Genomic DNA, 19,142 nt, shown 5'->3' on the forward strand with positions numbered 1-19,142 from the left:
CCACAACCAAAGGAAGAGGTGCTTCCCTCAGTATAAACTAACCCCTGTGATGGGAACCTTTCCCATTTGATGGAAAAGCAGAAATTAAATTAGCTTAACTGAGTCCCAAGTTAATGGATACCCCAAACTTAAATATACCAAGTTAAAAATACAACATGGATTGGGAGAGTGGAAACTCCCATCCAAACAAAATGTTCCATGGAGAATCCACATGGTAATATAGTGGCAAGGCCTTATGTGCTAGAGGAGCTTACAATTTATCCATTTCCACACAGGGAAAATTCTAATAGGGATACTATCACTCACTGTTGGCTGTAGCCAGCCGGAATGTGGACCCCCAGACCGAGGTGAGATGGGGCTATCAGAAGATGACCCCACGAACCCTCACCATCGGAAGGCAGAATCAACAGTGAATAGGAAATCCCCTCACCTGAGTAGGTGGAATCTGGGTGTGGACTGGTGTCAGTGACTGGCAGAAGGAAGACAGAGTCCCGTGTAGTCCAGAACAGGGCAGGAAGCAGGCAAATAGGCTGGTCGGACAATCCGAGTCAAAGGCAGGCAGCAGGCAAGCAGGCAAAGTTCAAAAGGTAATCCGTATCAGGGCAGGCGGCAGGCAGGCAGGCAAAGTCAGGCAATCCGGGTCAAAGGCAGGCGGCAGGCAGGCAGGCAGAGTCGGGCAGTCCAAGTCAGAGGCAGGCGGCAGGCAGGGTCAGACAAACCGGGTCAGAGGCAGGCGGCAGGCAGGCAAGCAGAGTCGGACAGTCCACAAATCACAACCAAAGAGAGAGACAGCTAGGCAGGAAGACCTGTTGCAAGGCAAAGACCGGCAGGCAGGTCCCAGGCTTTAAAGGAGGCTGTCACTGATGTCACTTCCTGGGGCCGGGACACTTCCTGGTCCCTGGCCCCTTTAAGAGGCGGAGCGAGCATCTGGAGGGCTGCTCATGCCCGCGTTCAGCGACGTCTGAGATCGTGCTGGAGGAGATGTCCAGGATGCCTCGTTGCATGACCGCAGATCCGCCCGCGCTGGTAAGCTGAGCCGATTGTGCGTCTGCACGGCTGCGCCGCACAATACTCATACATCATTCATAACTCATACCTACAACATATAGAAACACTAGAAGCCTGACAAAGGCCCCTGTTTCGCTATTAAGCTTCCCCAGGGGGCTTATTTTAAATTACAATATTATTTGAAGTTATATTATATGAACCTACATTTTTACAGTAATTTATGCAAACAATTTTTTATAAAGTCATATTAGATACAATTAATGAGTTCTTCACATGAAGTGTATTGTCCCTTAAATAAATTCTAAGGAAACCATAAAGGTGTCTTCATCATTAGTCAAATGCATGAGCCGCCAGTTCTCTCATTTAAGAAGATTCCAGAATACTATCAGGTTGAAATAATCACATGAATCTGATACTTCTAACACAGTCTCAATGGGTATCACTAAGAATCACTGATTTTGTCGGTTAATTAAAATAGTTTTGTACAATAAACATTCAAGTAAGCTCTAAAGTACCAGCATTGAGAATCGCTGATTTTGTCAGTAAATCAAATGGTTTTATACAATAAATTCTTAAGTCCCTGAACATGAAAGGTGTATCTTAAAAAAAAACAGTTTACACTTACTTAAATTTACACTTCATTGAGAGCTGGAATCAGACTGAAAGTGGCACTGTCAGATCCTATCAGATACAACAAGATAATCTGATCCAAGCACTAAGTTCATAAAATGCCGTTGAAGTAATAATAAAAGACAGCAGGTAGTAACCAATCAGCTTATCCAGTCTGCCCAATTGTCTCTCTCTCCAATATTCTACCATTTTGGGGTAGATGAATGTATAAATTCCTATACATAAACCAACACCGGTTCCCTTTATGTCTTGTATCCGATCTCTCAATCCTAGTTATTTTATTTATTTATGAACATTTCACATTCCGTCTTTTCCCAAGTTAGTCTCAAGGTGAATTACATTAAAGATTCCCACTACTATTGTCTGCATTTACCCCAAGCATGCTCATTGATACTGGGTTATAACCTTGCCCCTCACATATTCTCTTGTATATTGCACTTTATCTTCGTTCCCCCTTTCTTTTTCCTACTCCCAGTTAAGGCACTCTTATTATAATGTAACTTTATTCTCCTTCAAATTGTCTCATGTTATTTGGTTGGTTATAGTTACTGCCTAGTTCGATGTAAACCGAGTTGATTTGATTTGTATCAAGAAAATCAGTATATAAAAGCCTTAAATAAATAAATAAATAAAATAGTGGTTCATGCAGGTTATGCCAGCTTTCTAGGATAAAGCAGTCTGGAGACCACATTAGTCCACCTGAATGTGCAGAAATGAAGGTCAAGAAACAAAAATATATAAGATGAACAGGGAAATTCAGAAGTATCTAGGAATGTAAGGCATCCAAAATTAAAAAGACCAATACTTCAAAACTAATGTCAAAGGACAACAGAGTTCAGGGCATTATAACCCACTTCTATCACCCTCTCATCATTCTACTATAAGGCTATAAGGTGTTTGTATTACAGAGGAAATTGGCAAAGGAGTTACACGTGTAGATGTAACATACTATCGTAGCAATTTTCAAAAGCCCATTTATGTGCTTAAAGTGCACTTACCCATGTAAAACCTATTGAAAATTCAATGGCATATCATAGCAATTTTCCAAAGTCCACTTACACAAGTAAAGTGCTTTTATACATGTAAAATCCAGTTTTAAATCCTTTTGAAAATTACACCTTTAATTGTGTATTGGATGTGTAGAGTCCATTTACATAATCTAGCACCAGGACCATGACTAGAGGTGACAGGGGCAGCTGCACAGGATGCAAATGTTACTCTGCTTACCCCAATGTTCAGCTTCACTGAATGGAAGAGTGTCACATGTATGATTTTTTACCCGCCGGTAAGAAGTTGTACATGTGCATGCGATGCAAAGAGCTCCTGGCTCTCAGAGAACGAGTCCGATCTCTGGAGGCTAGAGTGGCAGACCTGGAGGAGCTGAGGCAGACAGAGAGGAATATAGATGAGACCTTCAGGGACATAGTAGCCAAGTCCCAACTTCAGACTGGCAGCCCTGGTGCTGCCTTGGAGGAAGAAGGTCTCATGATTGGAGAGCATCAACCTGGTGCAGCAGAAAAGAATCCTGTAGCAAGGACCTGCTCTCCAGGTGATGCATTGTCCTTTCGCACCGAGGATATCTCCCCAAGGCCTACTGCCCAGGAGGGAAGGGTTAGGTCGGCTGTCATAGCTGGTGATTCGATTATTAGGAATGTAGATAGCTGGGTGGCTGGTGGGCCTGAGGATCGCCTGGTAACATGCCTACCTGGTGCGAAGGTGGCGGACCTCACACGTCACCTAGATAGGATTTTAGACAGTGCTGGGGAGGAGCTGGCTCTCGTGGTACATGTGGGCACCAACGACATAGGAAGATGTGGGAGGGAGGTTATGGAAGCCAAATTTAGGCTTTTAGGTAGAAAGCTTAAATCCAGAACCTCCAGGGTAGCATTCTCTGAAATGCTCCCTGTTCCACGCGCAGGCCACCAGAGGCAGGCAGAGCTCCGGAGTCTCAATGCGTGGATGAGACGATGGTGCAAGGAAGAGGGATTCAGTTTTGTTAGAAACTGGGGAACCTTTTGGGGAAGGGGGAGTCTCTTCCGAAGGGATGGGCTCCACCTTAACCAGGGTGAAACCAGACTGCTGGCGCTAACCTTTAAAAAGGAGAGAGAGCAGCTTTTAAACTAGAACAAAGGGGAAATCTGACAGTCGCTCAGCAGCGCATGGTTCGGAGAAAGGTATCTTCAAAGGATGCTAATGATGCATTAGAATTAGGGCATCCCAACAGTGAGGTTCCAATAATAAGAAAAGTAGTCCAAGTGCCTGTAACTAAAAACCCACCTGAGCTAAAAAAATTCTAACTTATCACTATCAATTAAAAAGCAGAATGAAAATACAAACAAAAAACAAACTTTCAAATGTTTGTATGTATACTAATGCCAGAAGTCTAAGAAGTAAGATGGGAGAATTAGAATGTATAGCAGTGAATGATGACATAGACTTAATTGGCATCTCAGAGACATGGTGGAAAGAGGATAACCAATGGGACAGTGCTATAACGGGGTACAAACTATATCGCAATGACAGAGAGGAGCACCCGGGAGGCGGTGTGGCGCTTTATATCCGGGATGGCATAGAGTCCAACAGGATAAACATCCTGCATGAGACTAAATGCAAAATTGAATCTTTATGGGTAGAAATCCCTTGTGTGTCGGGGAAGACTATAGTGATAGGAATATACTACCATCCACCTGGTCAAGATGGTGAGACGGACAGTGAAATGCTAAGAGAAATTAGGGAAGCTAACTAAATTGGTAGTGCAGTAATAATGGGAGACTTCAATTACCTGGTGAAAACCACAGTATATTCGTGTCAATTGATCCGGTATATAACGAACAATACAGAATACCTCAAACAATCACGTTGTATCGAAAGGATTTTTAACTTTCAGTGTGTCAATTTCTTAATATTTAGGACCATCATAACACCCGCGGTTTGCAAGTATATTAACTTGTGTTTTCAACTGCTGCGGGTCTTTTTTAATCATCGGTCCATAACCCCAATGTCCTTTTTATTTGCAACAATAATTTTTTTTCTTTGTTTGTTATTTTCTTAAAAAATGTGGAAAGGTACTTCCCTTTGGTGGCGCTCCGGCACTTTGGAGATCCAGAGTTTATAAATGCAAGTCCAGTCTGACGTGTCCACGTTTCGCGGGCTGCTGCTTCAGGGACTGTACTAGACGGTGTTCTCCAGGCAATATTTATCAGAAGAAGTACATTTCTTAAATCCACATTACTTTTTCATGTTTTTGGTCCATGTTAGTTTCTCTCAAACCTTGCCGTCATTTCCTCTTGTCGGCGTCTGAACTTCAATTACCCCAATATTGACTGGGTAAATGTATCATCGGGATACGCTAGAGAGATAACGTTCCTGGATGGAATAAATGATAGCTTTATGGAGCATTTGGTTCAGGAACTGACGAGAAAGGGAGCAATTTTAGATCTAATTCTCAGTGGAGCACAGGATTTGGTGAGAGAGGTAACGGTGGTGGGGCCGCTTGGCAATAGTGATCTTAATATGATCAAATTTGAATTAATGACTGGAAGAGGAACAGTATGCAAATCCACAGCTCTCGTGCTAAACTTTCAAAAGGGAAACTTTGATAAAATTAGAAAAATTGTTAGAAAAAAACTGAAAGGAGCAGCTACAAAAGTAAAAAGTGTGCAAGAGGCATGGTCATTGTTAAAAAATACCATCCTAGAAGCACAGTCCAGATGTATTCCACGCATTAAGAAAGGTGGAAAGAAGGCAAAACGATTACCGGCATTGTTAAAAGGGGAGGTGAAAGAAGCTATTTTAGCCAAAAGATCTTCATTCAAAAATTGGAAGAAGGATCCAACAGAAGAAAATAGGATAATGCATAAACGTTGGCAAGTTAAATGTAAAACATTGATAAGACAGGCTAAGAGAGAATTTGAAAAGAAGTTGGCCGTAGAGGCAAAAACTCACAGTAAAAACGTTTTAAAATATATCCGAAGCAGAAAGCCTGTGAGGGAGTCAGTTGGACTGTTAGATGATCGAGGGGTTAAAGGGGCACTTAGAGAAGGTAAGGCCATCGCAGAAAGATTAAATTATTTCTTTGCTTTGGTGTTTACTGAAGAGGATGTTGGGGAGGTACCCGTACTGGAGAAGATTTTCATGGGTAATGATTTAGATGGACTGAATCAAATCACAGTGAACCTAGAAGATGTGGTAGACTTGATTGACAAACTGAAGAATAGTAAATCACCTGGACCGGATGGTATACACCCCAGAGTTCCGAAGGAACTAAAAAATGAAATTTCAGACCTATTAGTAAAAATTTGTAACCTATCATTAAAATCATCCATTGTACCTGAAGATTGGAGGATAGTAAATGTAACCCCAATATTTAAAAAGGGCTCCAGGGGCGATCCAGGAAACTACAGAACGGTTAGCCTGACTTCAGTGCCAGGAAAAATAGTGGAAAGTGTTCTAAACATCAAAATCACAGAACATATAGAAAGACATGGTTTAATGGAACAAAGTCAGCATGGCTGTACCCAAGGCAAGTCTTACCTCACAAATCTGCTTCACTTTTTTGAAGGAATTAATAAACATGTGGATAAAGGTGAACCGGTAGATGTAGTATACTGGGATTTTCAGAAGGCGTTTGACAAAGTTCCTCATGAGAGGCTTCTAGGAAAAGTAAAAAGTCATGAGATAGGTGGTGATGTCCTTTAGTGGATTGCAAACTGGCTAAAAGACAGGAAACAGGGAGTAGGATTAAATGGACAATTTTCTCAGTGGAAGGGAGTAGGCAGTGGAGTGCCTCAGGGATCTGTATTGGGACCCTTACTTTTCAATATATTTATAAATGATCTGGAAAGAAATACGACGAGTGAGATAATCAAATCTGCAGTTGATACAAAATTGTTCAGCATAGTTAAATCACAAGCAGATTGTGATAAATTGCAGGAAGACCTTGTGAGACTGGAAAATTGAGCATCAAAATGGCAGATGAAATTTAATGTGGATAAGTGCAAGGTGATGCATATAGGGAAAAATAACCCATGCTATAGTTACACAATGTTAGGTTCCATATTAGGTGCTACAACCCAAGAAAGAGATCTAGGCGTCATAATGGATAACATATTGAAATTGTCGGTTTAGTGTGCTGCGGCAGTCAAAAAAGCAAATAGAATGTTGGGAATTATTAGAAAGGGAATGGTGAATAAAACGGAAAATGTCATAAAACCTCTGTATCGCTCCATGGTGAGACTGCACCTTGAATACTGTGTACAATTCTGGTCGCCGCATCTCAAAAAAGATATAATTGCGATGGAGAAAGTACAGAGAAGGGCTACCAAAATGATAAGGGGAATGGAACAGCTCCCCTATGAGGAAAGACTAAAGAGGTTAGGACTTTTCCGCTTGGAGAAGGGATGACTGATGGGGGATATGATAGAGATGATTAAAATCATGAGAGGTCTAGAACGGGTAGATGTGAATTGGTTATTTACTCTTTCAGATAATAGAAAGACTAGGGGGCACTCCATGAAGTTAGCATGTGGCACATTTAAAACTAATCGGAGAAAGTTCTTTTTTACTCAATGCACAATTAAACTCTGGAATTTGTTGCCAGAGGATGTGGTTAGTGCAGTTTGTATAGCTGTGTTTACCTGCTATTAATTAAGTTGACTTGGAAAATAGTCACTGCTATTACTGGCAACGGTAACATGGAATAGATTTTAGTTTTTGGGTACTTGCCAGATTCTTATGGCCTGGATTGGCCACTGTTGGAAACAGGATGCTGGGCTTGATGGACCCTTGGTCTGACCCAGTATGGCATGTTCTTATATTCTTAATTCTCTATTTCCAAGGGTTTCCTGGCAGAAAGGAACAGACCACATATAGTTTGTTGTTCCAGCATTCACTTTATTTTATGATCAGTCCTTCTAGCAATCTTATTCAACTCATTAATAGTTCCTTGGCAATAACAAATCTTTGGCCAATGTAACCCAACAATTACATTTCTTGTAGCAAAGAAGTTACCTTCCTCCTCCATGCAATGCAACTAAGAGAAGCACTCAGTGAGTCCTCAGTCCTTCCCCTGACTGGATACGCTCCAGGCCTTTGCTCTCTTCTGTCTTGGCATAGCCTTATACCATGGGCGTCCCAGGTATTTTACCTTGGCACCTCCTCATGTCCTGCTTCTCTTTCTCTCATTAGCCAGCAACTCCATAGAAACATAGAAATGTGACAGCTGAAAAAGGCCACATGGCCTATCTACTCTGCCCATCCAAACCAACTGCTCTGCTTTACAAACCTGACTGCTGCCTCCGAGATCCCCTATGCTTATCCCATACTGTCTTTAATTCAGGCTGTTCCATGCATTCACCACCCTGTAAAGAAATATTTCCTTAGATTACTTCTGAGTCTACCCCCTTTCACCCTCATCCCATTTTACCTCATTCCAGAGCCTCCTTTCCATTGAAAGAGGCCCATCACTTGTGCAATCATATACTGAAGTATTTAAATGACTCTATCATATCTCCTCGTTACTTCCTTTCCTTTCAAGAAAACAAGTTTAAATCTGTCGTCATATGCTTTAGAGTAAAGACCACTGACCAGTTTAGTAGACCATCTCCAGTCTTTTTAAGGTTCGGTCTCTTGTCCTATGTATTTCAAATACGGTCTCACCAGGGACATATACAGAGGTAATATCACCTCCTTTTTTCTATTGACCATTCCTCTCCCTGTGCACCATCTTTCTGGCTTTTACCATCACCTTATCCACCTGTTTGGCCACCTTAGGATCATCAGATATGGTCAGTGCCAGATCCCACTCTTTTTTTGTGCATGGAAGAATATCATCCCCTAGCACAAAGGGGGGGGGGGGGGGGGTGCATCTACTGTTCCAGACAGCACATGCCCTTCTCTCTCTCTGACAGCAGGGAAATATTTCCTTGTGGAACATCAGCATAATGCAGATTACATAAATCCACTAACTCTTCATTAATAACATCCCATCCAACAATTCTTATTCTTCCTTCTGTAAACTAACAGGGTGCAACTTTCTTACTTTTATTTCACTGGTTTTCCCTCCTCTCTTCCTGTGGTATTTAGTTGTTAAGGTGGGGGCTATCCTGTTAGAGAAAGATATCAGGGGCCCACACAAAAATAACTGCAAGAAAAGATGGGGGGGCGGGGGGGGGGGAGGGGAGAGGAAAGGAGGACTGGGGATCAGTGGAGGGGATGAAGGGAGAGAGATGCAGGGATCAGAGTGGGGAGAGGAGGGGGAAACGTATGCTTGTCTGCCCCATGTGCTAACATTTCTAGTTACAGCTCTGTCCAGCCTTATGAGAGGACCTTTCTGGAGTCTATAAGGCAGCAGCTGTACTGCTGCTGTTAGGTTGTAATCATAGCCGCTCCATGCAGGTCACCCCAGTCTTCTTGGAAACTTAATACAGCTGAGGTTATTGTAATAGATTTCACCGCCTTCCTAGGAAGATGTTTTACCCAAAGAGCAGTGAAATTATGGAGAGTTCTGGTAGCAGACACTAAATCATTTCAAAAGTAAACTGGACAGGTTTCTGGATGAAAAAGCTAATGATGATATAGCTACGCTCTAAGGAAACACGCTGATCCGGTGCTCCTGGTTTCTAGAGTTTTTAATTTATTTAAATTTAACATACCACTTGTAAACTAAGTTAACCAATCGGATGGATAGATGAATAAGATATTGATGATGTAACTATACTTTTAACAGGTAAATTTTAAAAGGAACGCGCATGCACCCATAAATGTGCATAATGCAGCGCAAGCAAAAATACGAGCCTCATTTTATAAAGCATGCAGATGGCATTTCAAATACTGTCACTGCACTCGCAGAGAGAGAGAGAGAGAGAGACACTTTGTATAGGTTCAGGCTGATACTCTCTCTATAAGTGCCACTCTAGAGGGGCACTTTGAATTGGGGTTGGTTTTCGGGAAGTTAGGGGGAGTGTTAGTACAGACACATTCTGAGGTTTTCATAGTAAAATTTATATCAGTAAAGAATTATAGCCCTTATAAGAGGCGTTGATTTGTACACTGCAGTACTAGCTGCTCTCTCTCTCTCCCCCACCCCTTCCCTGCGCCTCATGAGGAGCAGTAGCAAAGTTACGCAGGCAACAAACGCATGTTACCTTTGCAAAATTTATGGCTATGTGCGTCAGTCTTGGTCCCACTCCCGGACTGCCCATGACCCGCCCATTTTCTGCCTCCTTATTCTAGGCACATGTACATGCATGTATGAGCGCCCTTCCCGGCTTCTTAAAATTTGTGCGGCCCAGATATGTGGTCATTTTTGCACGAGCAATGCTTTTAAAATCTACCTCTCAGGAAAAATGTTGATCGGGTGCTCCTGCGATGATTGCCAGATTTGGGGGTTTGAAAGAATTTGTTTCACTGGTGCAGAATCGGTTATAGATGCACGGGAGAGGAGGCCAAGGAAGGGAATTTGTCTTCCTCTGGAATACCCCATTGGGCAATCAGGAGAAGGTTGAAGTAGATGGACTTCTGTTCTTCTTTTAACCCTATCCATCTATGTAACTATATAACATGCATGGGATCCTGTCTGGGTGAAAACAGGTACAATAAATACCTTTGAATAATTATAATAATTATTGACTTACCTTCCACCAGAGGTCTAAGCCTCCACACTCCTTCCCTATCAGGTCAATCCAGTAATGAGTGGTAGGAAGAACTGCGTTAGTGCCCGGTGCACCCGCGGTTGCCGCACGCACAGTCCAGCTCACCTACCGCTCGATACTGTATGTAAATAGCTTGCAAATGCAAGCTGCGTCTAAGAAGCGTCCGTGAAGCGTTAGGCCCGCGCAACCCATTTTACTGTATAGAGCGCTATACAGCACCTGGTATCTGTCATTTCAAATGACATTTGAAATGACAGATACCAGGAAGTGGACGGTTCTCCAACGCTCGGGATTGTCAGCCCTCTCTCACCTCCTCCCGAAGTAAGGCGCGAAAAGCAGCCTTGCTCCGGGAGGAGGGGTGAGAGGACTGGCAGTGTAAAGCGACGAAGCGACTTACTTTTTTTGCAGCCCCCCTCCGGAGACGGACATCGGCGAAGACGACCATGCGTCCCCTGCCTCCAGCTGCCCGCGAAGATGGAAGCACGGGCGAAAGCGGCCCCTGTGCGTGCAATTGGGCCGCTCAAGACGTGACGTCACATGCCGTGACGCCAAACGTCATGACATCACGCCTTGAGCGGCCCAATTGCACGAACAGGGGCCGCTTTTGCCCGTGCAGGTGTCCATCTTCGCGGGCAGCTGGAGGCAGGGGAGCCGCGGTCGTCCTCGCCGATGTCCGTTTCCGGAGGGGGGCTGCAAAAAAAGTAAGTCGCTTCGTCGCTTTTACACTGCCAGTCCTCTCTCCCCTCCTCCCGGAGCAAGGCTGCTTTTCACGCCTTGCTTCGGGAGGAGGGGAGAGAGGACTGGCAATCCCAAGCGTAGGATTGCCCGTCCTCTCTCCCCTCTCTCTCTTGCAACTTTTTTTTTTGCTTTTTCGCTTTTTTTCGCTTTTGTTGCTTCGGGAGGAGGGGGAGAGGACTGGGGCTGCCCCGGAGACCAGCACCCATGGACGCGGCCAGGGCAGGTGAGCGGGGGCTGGGGGAAAGTTTGCCGCCTACCCTTACCCCTGCCTCTAACGCAGGGGTAAGGGTAGGCGGTAAGTTAGCAGGTTAAACGCGCGGCAAAAAGGCAGGGTAAAAAAGCGATAGTCGGGGCACGCGTTACTGGATGGTAGGGAATAGCTAATTCGATCGTTTACATGTAATATACATGCCGCTGGCAGAAGGGGTTACCCGGGGATTTAAGGACGCGGTAAGAGTAGGTTAAAAGGGATTGTGGATCGCAGGAAGGGCTAACGCGGCCGGAAAGTGCAGGTTAGGAGCGGGGTAAATGCGGCCGCACTTTACTGGATTGACCTGTATGTGATTAATGGTAAATTGTAAAATATTTGTGATAATCTATTTTTTTTCTTTTGCAGATCTTTAATAATTTTCCCCGTATTATGCTGTATGTACCAGGACCTCATTTGCGTGTTATTGAAAACATGACACGCTTGAAAGAGTTTATCATAGAGAAGAAGAAAATGCATGAAGAGTCCCTGGATCCCAACTGCCCCCGGGATTTTATCGACTGTTTTCTCATCAAAAGGGAGACGGTAATGGTCTTTATAACAATTTGGGTCTTTTCAGCCCACACAATGACCTGTGCTAGAGTGATCCCTGCAATGGAAGTCATTGTTATTCGTAGCATTACCAAGTGGTTGAGAATAATCAGAAAAAGACCAAACTAAATGAGCCCCTGTCAGTTTTCAAAGGGGCTGATCCAGCTGCCTAATTCTGGAAGCCATGTAGGTAGCCCCTTTGAAAACAGACCCTTAAGATTTCTTTTTCCTACAGACACAGAATGGGAAAAAAGTGTAAATCTCCACCTATGGGAGAGACCACATAAAGGACTCCAGCTCTCAGCCGTGTGATTTAGAATGGACATGTCTAACATGCCAACACAACTACAGGATCTTCCAGGGATGACGGGTACAGGCTGGAGCAGAAAAAAATGAAATGAAATTTAAAAAACCCTACAAAATATTATTATTACAAGTAATATAAGCAAAATCAGTGCATACACAGGAACATAACACATGTATACTCATATTCTATAGGAGACAGAAACCTATGGCATTGAAAAAGATAAGAAAAAAAAGCTTTTTGGTAACTTATAACCAGAAACCCAAAGCCCCTCCCTATCTCTTAGTTCTCAGTTCAAGCAATGAGATCCCAAATCCCCATCTAAATTCTGCTCAGAATATTAGCAAATGAGTTCTCATTTCAATCTCATGTGATTGTCAAATGCTCTGGATGAGATGAATTTCTCTGCAGTTCAGATGGGTAATGAACGCAGTTGCAAGATTCTTGAGGAAAATGCAATGACTTTCAGTTCTCCATGTGGCCCAAGTGGTCACATATTAGAAATTACTAGGAAAGGAATGGAGAGTATACGAACCTAAAGTTACATGCAACCGGATAACTTGCAGCTTAACCAGATATCTTTCAAAGATAGACGATTAATTACTGCTGACAGACAAGTAAAAAAAAAAAAAGGTAAGAGGCCAGTGGCCTGATTCTCCCCCACCCCCAAATTTCACATATGGCCTGTCGGAATGTGTACCCCTTCCTGAAATATGTGAAATTGATGCAGTCAGCAGATCGCTGCCCCCCTCACCCCATCTCCCCGGCCCAACCCATTCCCATTTCCAAACTGGTAGGATTCCAGCTTTGTTCCCCCAGCCCCTTCTACTCACCATAGTATCAATAGGCTGATCCGAACTGCCCATCCCCCTCCGGACACTCCATCCCACCCCCTGATAAAAAACTAGCCCTGCAAGGACAATCCATTGCTCTGTTTGTTGAAGTAGAGCTGGAAGCATAAACTATCCTCAGAAGAGTAAGTCACTACAGCTTAAGTAGTTATCCGGCTATAATTTAACCAGATAAGTGGCTGAATATTTATTTATTTATTTATTTATTTAAAAGTATTTATATACCGTTTTTCAAAACAGGGTATTTTGTCAAAACGGTTTACAAAATGAAAATAAAAAGTAAATAAAATAAAATTAAAATAATATTAAAATACAAAAACTGGTATATACCTTAAAAGGTAATAATGTTAACAAAAGTCTAACTAATAGTGGGGCTGGGCCAAGGTTCATTTTGTAATCATGGAAAGGAAAAAGGGTGGGGGGGGGGGTTTTGAAATGAGGAGAAAAATGAGATAAACTTATGGAGGCCGAGAAGGATACTAGGTAGTGGAGTGTTGTTGATTCGATTGTGAAGGGATGTTGAATGCTGTTTGAAATAGATATGTTTTTAATGATTTTTTAAATTGTTGAGAATTGGATAATAGATGAAGTGGATTGGGTAAAGAATTCCAGAGAGAGGGCCTGCTACTGAGAAGGCCCTTCTTCTGGTGATGTCTAGTCTCGCCTGTCGTGGTGAGGGAATATCTAGTAAGTTTTGGGTTAGAGATCTTAAATGTCTTGCTGGTTTATAAATGCGAAGTAGTGAACAGAGCCATGTGGAAGATGAGTTATTTATTAGACCATGAATGATAGTGAGAATTTTATATTTTATTCTATATTTTATGCCGCACTAACCATTTAGATGGATAACTAGTGAGTTATCCATCTAAATGGCTTTAGGATATCTACTGTTAGAAATTATTAGGGAAGGAATGGAAAGTAAAATGGAGAATCATATTATCTCTGTATTGCTCCATGGTGTGACCACATCTAGTGTACTGTGTGCAATTCTGGTCACTGCATCTTCAAATGATATAGCAGAACTGGAAAAGATACAGCAAAGGGCAATCAAATTGATAAAGGGAATGGTAAAGCTCCCCAATGAGGAAAGGCTAAAGAGGTTAGGACTCTTCAGCTTGGAGAAGAGACGGCTGAGGTGTATAAAATTATGAAGGTGGTGGAATGGGTTAATGCAAATCAGTTATTTGCTCTTTCAACAAATAAAAAGACTAGGAGACACTCTATGAAGTTACTTAAGTTACTAAGCTTTACATTAAAAACAAATCAGAGAAAATATTTTTTCATTCAATGTATAATGAAACTCTGGAATTCATTACTAGATGATATGGTAAAGGCAATAGCATAGCTGGGATTAAAAGGTTTGGACAAGTTCCTGGTGGGAAAATCTATAAACCATTATTATCCAAGTAGTAGTAAACTTAGAAAAACTATTGCTTGTCTCTGAGTATAAGCAGCATGGAATGAATAACTATTTGGTATCCTGCAAGATACTTGTGACCTGGTTTGACCATTCTTGGAAACAGGAAACTGGGCTTGATGGGCCTTTGGTCTGACCAAGTATGGTAATTCTTATATTCTTATGCTCTAAATTTTGCATCATGGAGGAAATATCCAAAACCTCATTAAATGAAATAAAAATGTCCTCTCTATTCTGAATAAAATCATTACAAATCTTCCGATTCTCCCTAAAATTAATAGGCTGTAAGGACCACCTTAATACTTAAGGAAACTGGAAAATAAACTAAAATTTATCTAAAAATCACTTTAATAACCTTTGTTTTAAAAAATACCAACAAAAAGGTTATGCTTGTTTCATTTGACTGAATAAGAGAGCAACCAAACAGCAAACTTCCTGCAACAAAAATGAACCCCTTACTCCTTTTCCATTTTTTTCTCAATTTAGCCAAAAAGGCTGAGATACAGGATTTACTTCTTTGCCCCCTTTCTTTTTACTAAACAAAGGAGACCTATTCTTTTATATGTAATTAGTTAAGAAGTTTAATTACTGTTCAATCCCTTGACTTTTATTGGCTCCAGGGATGAATACTTAATATATCGCTTACTTAAGCTCTGATGCAAAAGCCTGCAATTAACCAGTTTAAAATTAAACAATGTCTGATAGGCTGACCAAGAAAAGTTTGTTATAATACATTATAAAATCTTTCGTCCTTTACTTTCTCTGTCCTCATAGTAGCAGTCTTGGCCAGCAAATAACACAGCACTGGCTTCCAGCCAATAGGACCCTTTGCTAGGACCAGAGGGGCGGATTTTCAGAGCCCTGCTCGCCTAAATCCGCTCAAAACCGGGCGGATTTAGGCGAGCAGGGCCCTGCGCGCCGATAAGCCTATTTTACATAGGCCTACCGGCGTGCGCAGAGCCCCGGGACTCGAGTAAGTCCCGGGGTTTTCGGAGGGGGCGTGTCGGGGGGGGCGTGTCGGGGGCGTGCCCGAACCGCGTGGCGTTTTCGGGGCGTGTCGGGAGCATTCCGGGGGCGGGTCCGGGGGCGTGGCTACGGCCCGGGGCAGCCGGGGGTGTGGCCGCGCCCTCCGGACCCGCCCCCAGATCGCGTCCCGGCGCGCTAGCGGCCCGCTGGCGCGCGGGGATTTACGTCTCCCTCCGGGAGGCGTAAATCCCCCAACAAAGGTAGGATGGGGGTTTAGACAGGGCCGGGCGGGTGGGTTAGGTAGGGGAAGGGAGGGAAAGGTGAGGGGAGGGCAAAGGAAAGTTCCCTTCTAGGCCGCTCCGATTTCGGAGCGGCCTAGGAGGGAATGGGGGTAGGCTGCGCGGCTCGGCGCGCGCAGGCTATACGAAATCGATAGCCTTGCGCGCGCCGATCCAGGATTTTAGTGGATACGCGCGGCTCCGCGCGTATCTACTAAAATCCAGCGTACTTTTGCTTGAGTCTGATGCGCAAGCAAAAGTAGGCTGATCGCGCTTCTTTTAAAATCTACCCCAGAATTCCTTTCCCAGAAACTTCAAATCCTCAATAGCCCACCACAAACATGAATTGATTACACCTTTTTGTCTTTCAAAAGAAAATGTGCCATCTTCTACATTTAGGGGCGGATTTTCAGAGCCCTGCTCGCGTAAATCCGCCCAAAACCGGGCGGATTTACGCGAGCAGGGCCCTGCGCGCCGGGAAGCCTATTTTACATAGGCCTCCCGGCGCGCGCAGAGCCCCGGGACTCGCGTAAGTCCCGGGGTTCTCGGAGGGGGGCGTGTCGGGGGCGGGCCCGGTCGTCGCGGCGTTTCGGGGGCGTGTCGGCAGCGTTTTGGGGGCGGGTACGGGGGCGTGGCTACGGCCCGGGGGCGTGGCCGCGCCCTCCGTACCCGCCCCCAGGTTGCGGCCCGGCGCGCAGGAGTCCCGCTCGCGCGCGGGGATTTACGCCTCCCAGAGGGAGGCGTAAATCCCCCGACAAAGGTAGGATGGGGGTTTAGACAGGGCCGGGCGGGTGGGTTAGGTAGGGGAAGGGAGGGGAAGGTGAGGAGAGGGCAAAGGAAAGTTCCCTTCTAGGCCGCTCCGATTTTGGAGCGGCCTAGGAGGGAACGGGGGTAGGCTGCGCGGCTCGGCGCGCGCAGGCTATACGAAATCGATAGCCTTGCGCGCGCCGATCCAGGATTTTAGCCGATACGCGCGACTACGCGCGTATCTACTAAAATCCAGCGTACTTTTGTTTGCGCCTGGAGCGCAAACAAAAGTAGGCTATTCGCGCTCGTCTGAAAATCTACCCCTTACTGTATAACAACACAAAGGGTAGAAATCACCAAATCTTCTTTAACACTATAGGTAAGTCGCACACAAAAGAAAAGCTTATTTTTCTATAATTTATTTTTTCAACATTTTATTTATGCAACCAAATATTTAACAGCTATCTAGACAATTAAAACCTATCTAACTCACACACAGCCCCTCATACATTCAATATGCATTTCACATAAAACCAAATAAATACACATTCAGACTTATTGTAATTCTTATAATTTCAATAACAATATTGGTTGTTAATTCGTTATTAATTCAAATAAGTCATCCATGAAACAAATCCTGTATTGACTTTATCCAATAAACATGTTTTTATTTTTATAAAAAACAAATGATATTTTGAAATGATTTTATAAAAAAACATTTTATTGGATAAATTCAATACAGGATTTGTTTCATGGATGACTTATTTGAATTAATAACAAATTAACAACCAATATTGTTATAGAAATTACAAGAATTACAATAAGTCTGAAATGTGTACTTATTTGGTTTTATGTGAAATGTGTGTTGAATGTATGAGGGGGTGTGTGTGAGTTAAATTTTAATTGTCTAGATAGCTGTTAAATATGTGGTTGCATAAATAAAATGTTGAAAAAATAAATTATAGAAAAATAAGCTCTTCTTTGTGTGCAATTTGTCTTCTACACTTAGGCAATTTGTGACATCTAAAGGAATGGAGAGAACCTGCTTCCTTTATTACTTAACTATGCTGGGAAAAAAAACATTTTAAATTAATATATGCACCTAAGTCACTAAGTTGCACTAATAAATGTATTAGCCCAGAAATAACACAACGTTGACAGTACAGCAAGCAGCTAAACTCATCACCTAGTTAAGTTCTCAGAGGAGTTAAGGTGACCTAGGACAGTAGATTTACAAAGGCCAAGAAAGCAAATAATGAAATGTAGTCCATCCTCAGATTCATGCTTTGCTGGGAAAATTGTAGGGGCTTCACTTTGAATTTTGGCCAGTGATAAATCTTCGGCATCGCTGAGTTTTGTATAAAAAATTAATCTTTTCTTACCTGAAAATCTTTGGTGTCCCCCACCTTCCCACAGGAAAAGCAGAACCCGGCTTCTGAGTTCAATGATGATAATCTGGTGATGAGCACCTTAAATCTGTTCTTCGCAGGGACTGAGACCACCAGCACAACCCTGAGATACGCTTTCCTGATTCTCCTGAAGTACCCCGAAATTACAGGTGAAAAGCCAAAACATATTCAAAGCAAAGGCAGGCAATACATGGAACAGTCACCTAGCAGAGATGGTGATGCAAAAATTGTATCAAAATTCAAAATGTTCTGGGATGGGCACAGTGATGAGGAAGTAAAGAGTAAATCCTGGGATAGTCTCAGAGGATCCTCAGTAATGGGAGAAAAAGGGGTAAAGCCTGAGATGGGCACAGAGGATTCTCAGTGATGGGGGAGTAAGAGATAAAGTCTGGTATTGGTGCAGAGTATCTGTAATGGCAGGGGAGAGATGTGTAAAGCTTAGGACTGACACAGAGGACCCTCAGCAGTGGTGGAGTGAAGGATAAAAGCCTGGAATAGACACAGAGGACCTTCTGTAGTGGTAGCAAGTGAGAGGTATAGCTGGAGATCAAGAAGGGTTAGCAGTATTGCAGCAGGAAGAAAGAATGAGCAGAGACTGGATAGACCTTAGAAGTATTTACCTATTGTCATTTGAGATTGTGTTATAATTAGTGAGGATGGGTGGACCCTTGGACACTGTGGCAGCTTACCTCGCCCGGGGGGGGGGGGAAGACCCGTGAGGGGCCACAGGTCAGGCTCAGCTCTGGACACACAAACACAGATATTTCTTTATTTAGACAGTTTGAGAAGCCACCAGAGGTGGCAGTAGTGAGTAGAAGATGTAGCCTGGCTGGGCTAGTATTCCCCAGGGCGCTGGAACAGCGGTTCCTCTGGTAGCAGTGCTGTAGTGGAGAGAACTGAGAGATTGAGTACAATAGAACATTCACAGAGTCCCAAATATGGAGAAGCCCCGAGATAGGGAGAGCTGGCCCTCGAGGAGCGAGTACCAGATCCCTGGGAGCAGATAGACTCGTTGACAAAGTACTCACACAGCGGTTCCACGTAGGAGATGGCACTGGCGCTGGAACAGAGGCAGGCCCTCGAGGAGCGAGTACCTGGTTCCAGGGAGACAGCTCTGAGGAGTAGATGATAGTAGTACTCACTGATGGTGTCTGTAGCGAATTCTTCCAAGTAGAAGAGGAGATAGATGCAGGCAGCGGGTCAGGGAACATGGGCCCTCGAGAAGTGAGTACCGGTTACCTGATAGTGACCTGAAAGAAGCAAAAGAGGCCCCCGAGGAGCGGGTACCCTGTTAGCAGAAAGAGTCCAATGGAAGCTGGAGAGGCAGAGTAGCTAGGTACGGAG

General features: G+C 43.6%; 1 protein-coding gene across 2 annotated transcripts in view; it reads left to right on the forward strand.

Annotated features, from left to right (window-relative positions):
* The window catches only part of LOC115100865 (cytochrome P450 2G1-like), a 106,570-nt gene that overhangs the window by 12,458 nt on the left and 74,970 nt on the right, over positions 1–19,142 (forward strand). The window contains exons 5-6 of one of the 2 annotated variants that reach the window (XM_029619874.1): positions 11,644–11,820; positions 17,806–17,947. The exons of the other annotated variant lie outside the window; for it this stretch is intronic. Of the exons in view, the coding sequence (XP_029475734.1) occupies positions 11,644–11,820; positions 17,806–17,947 (319 nt within the window). The remainder of the gene's footprint in view (positions 1–11,643; positions 11,821–17,805; positions 17,948–19,142) is intronic. 2 annotated transcript variants of the gene reach the window in all.

This window comes from Rhinatrema bivittatum, chromosome 11, assembly GCF_901001135.1.
Source record: "Rhinatrema bivittatum chromosome 11, aRhiBiv1.1, whole genome shotgun sequence".
Lineage (NCBI taxonomy): Eukaryota > Metazoa > Chordata > Amphibia > Gymnophiona > Rhinatrematidae > Rhinatrema > Rhinatrema bivittatum.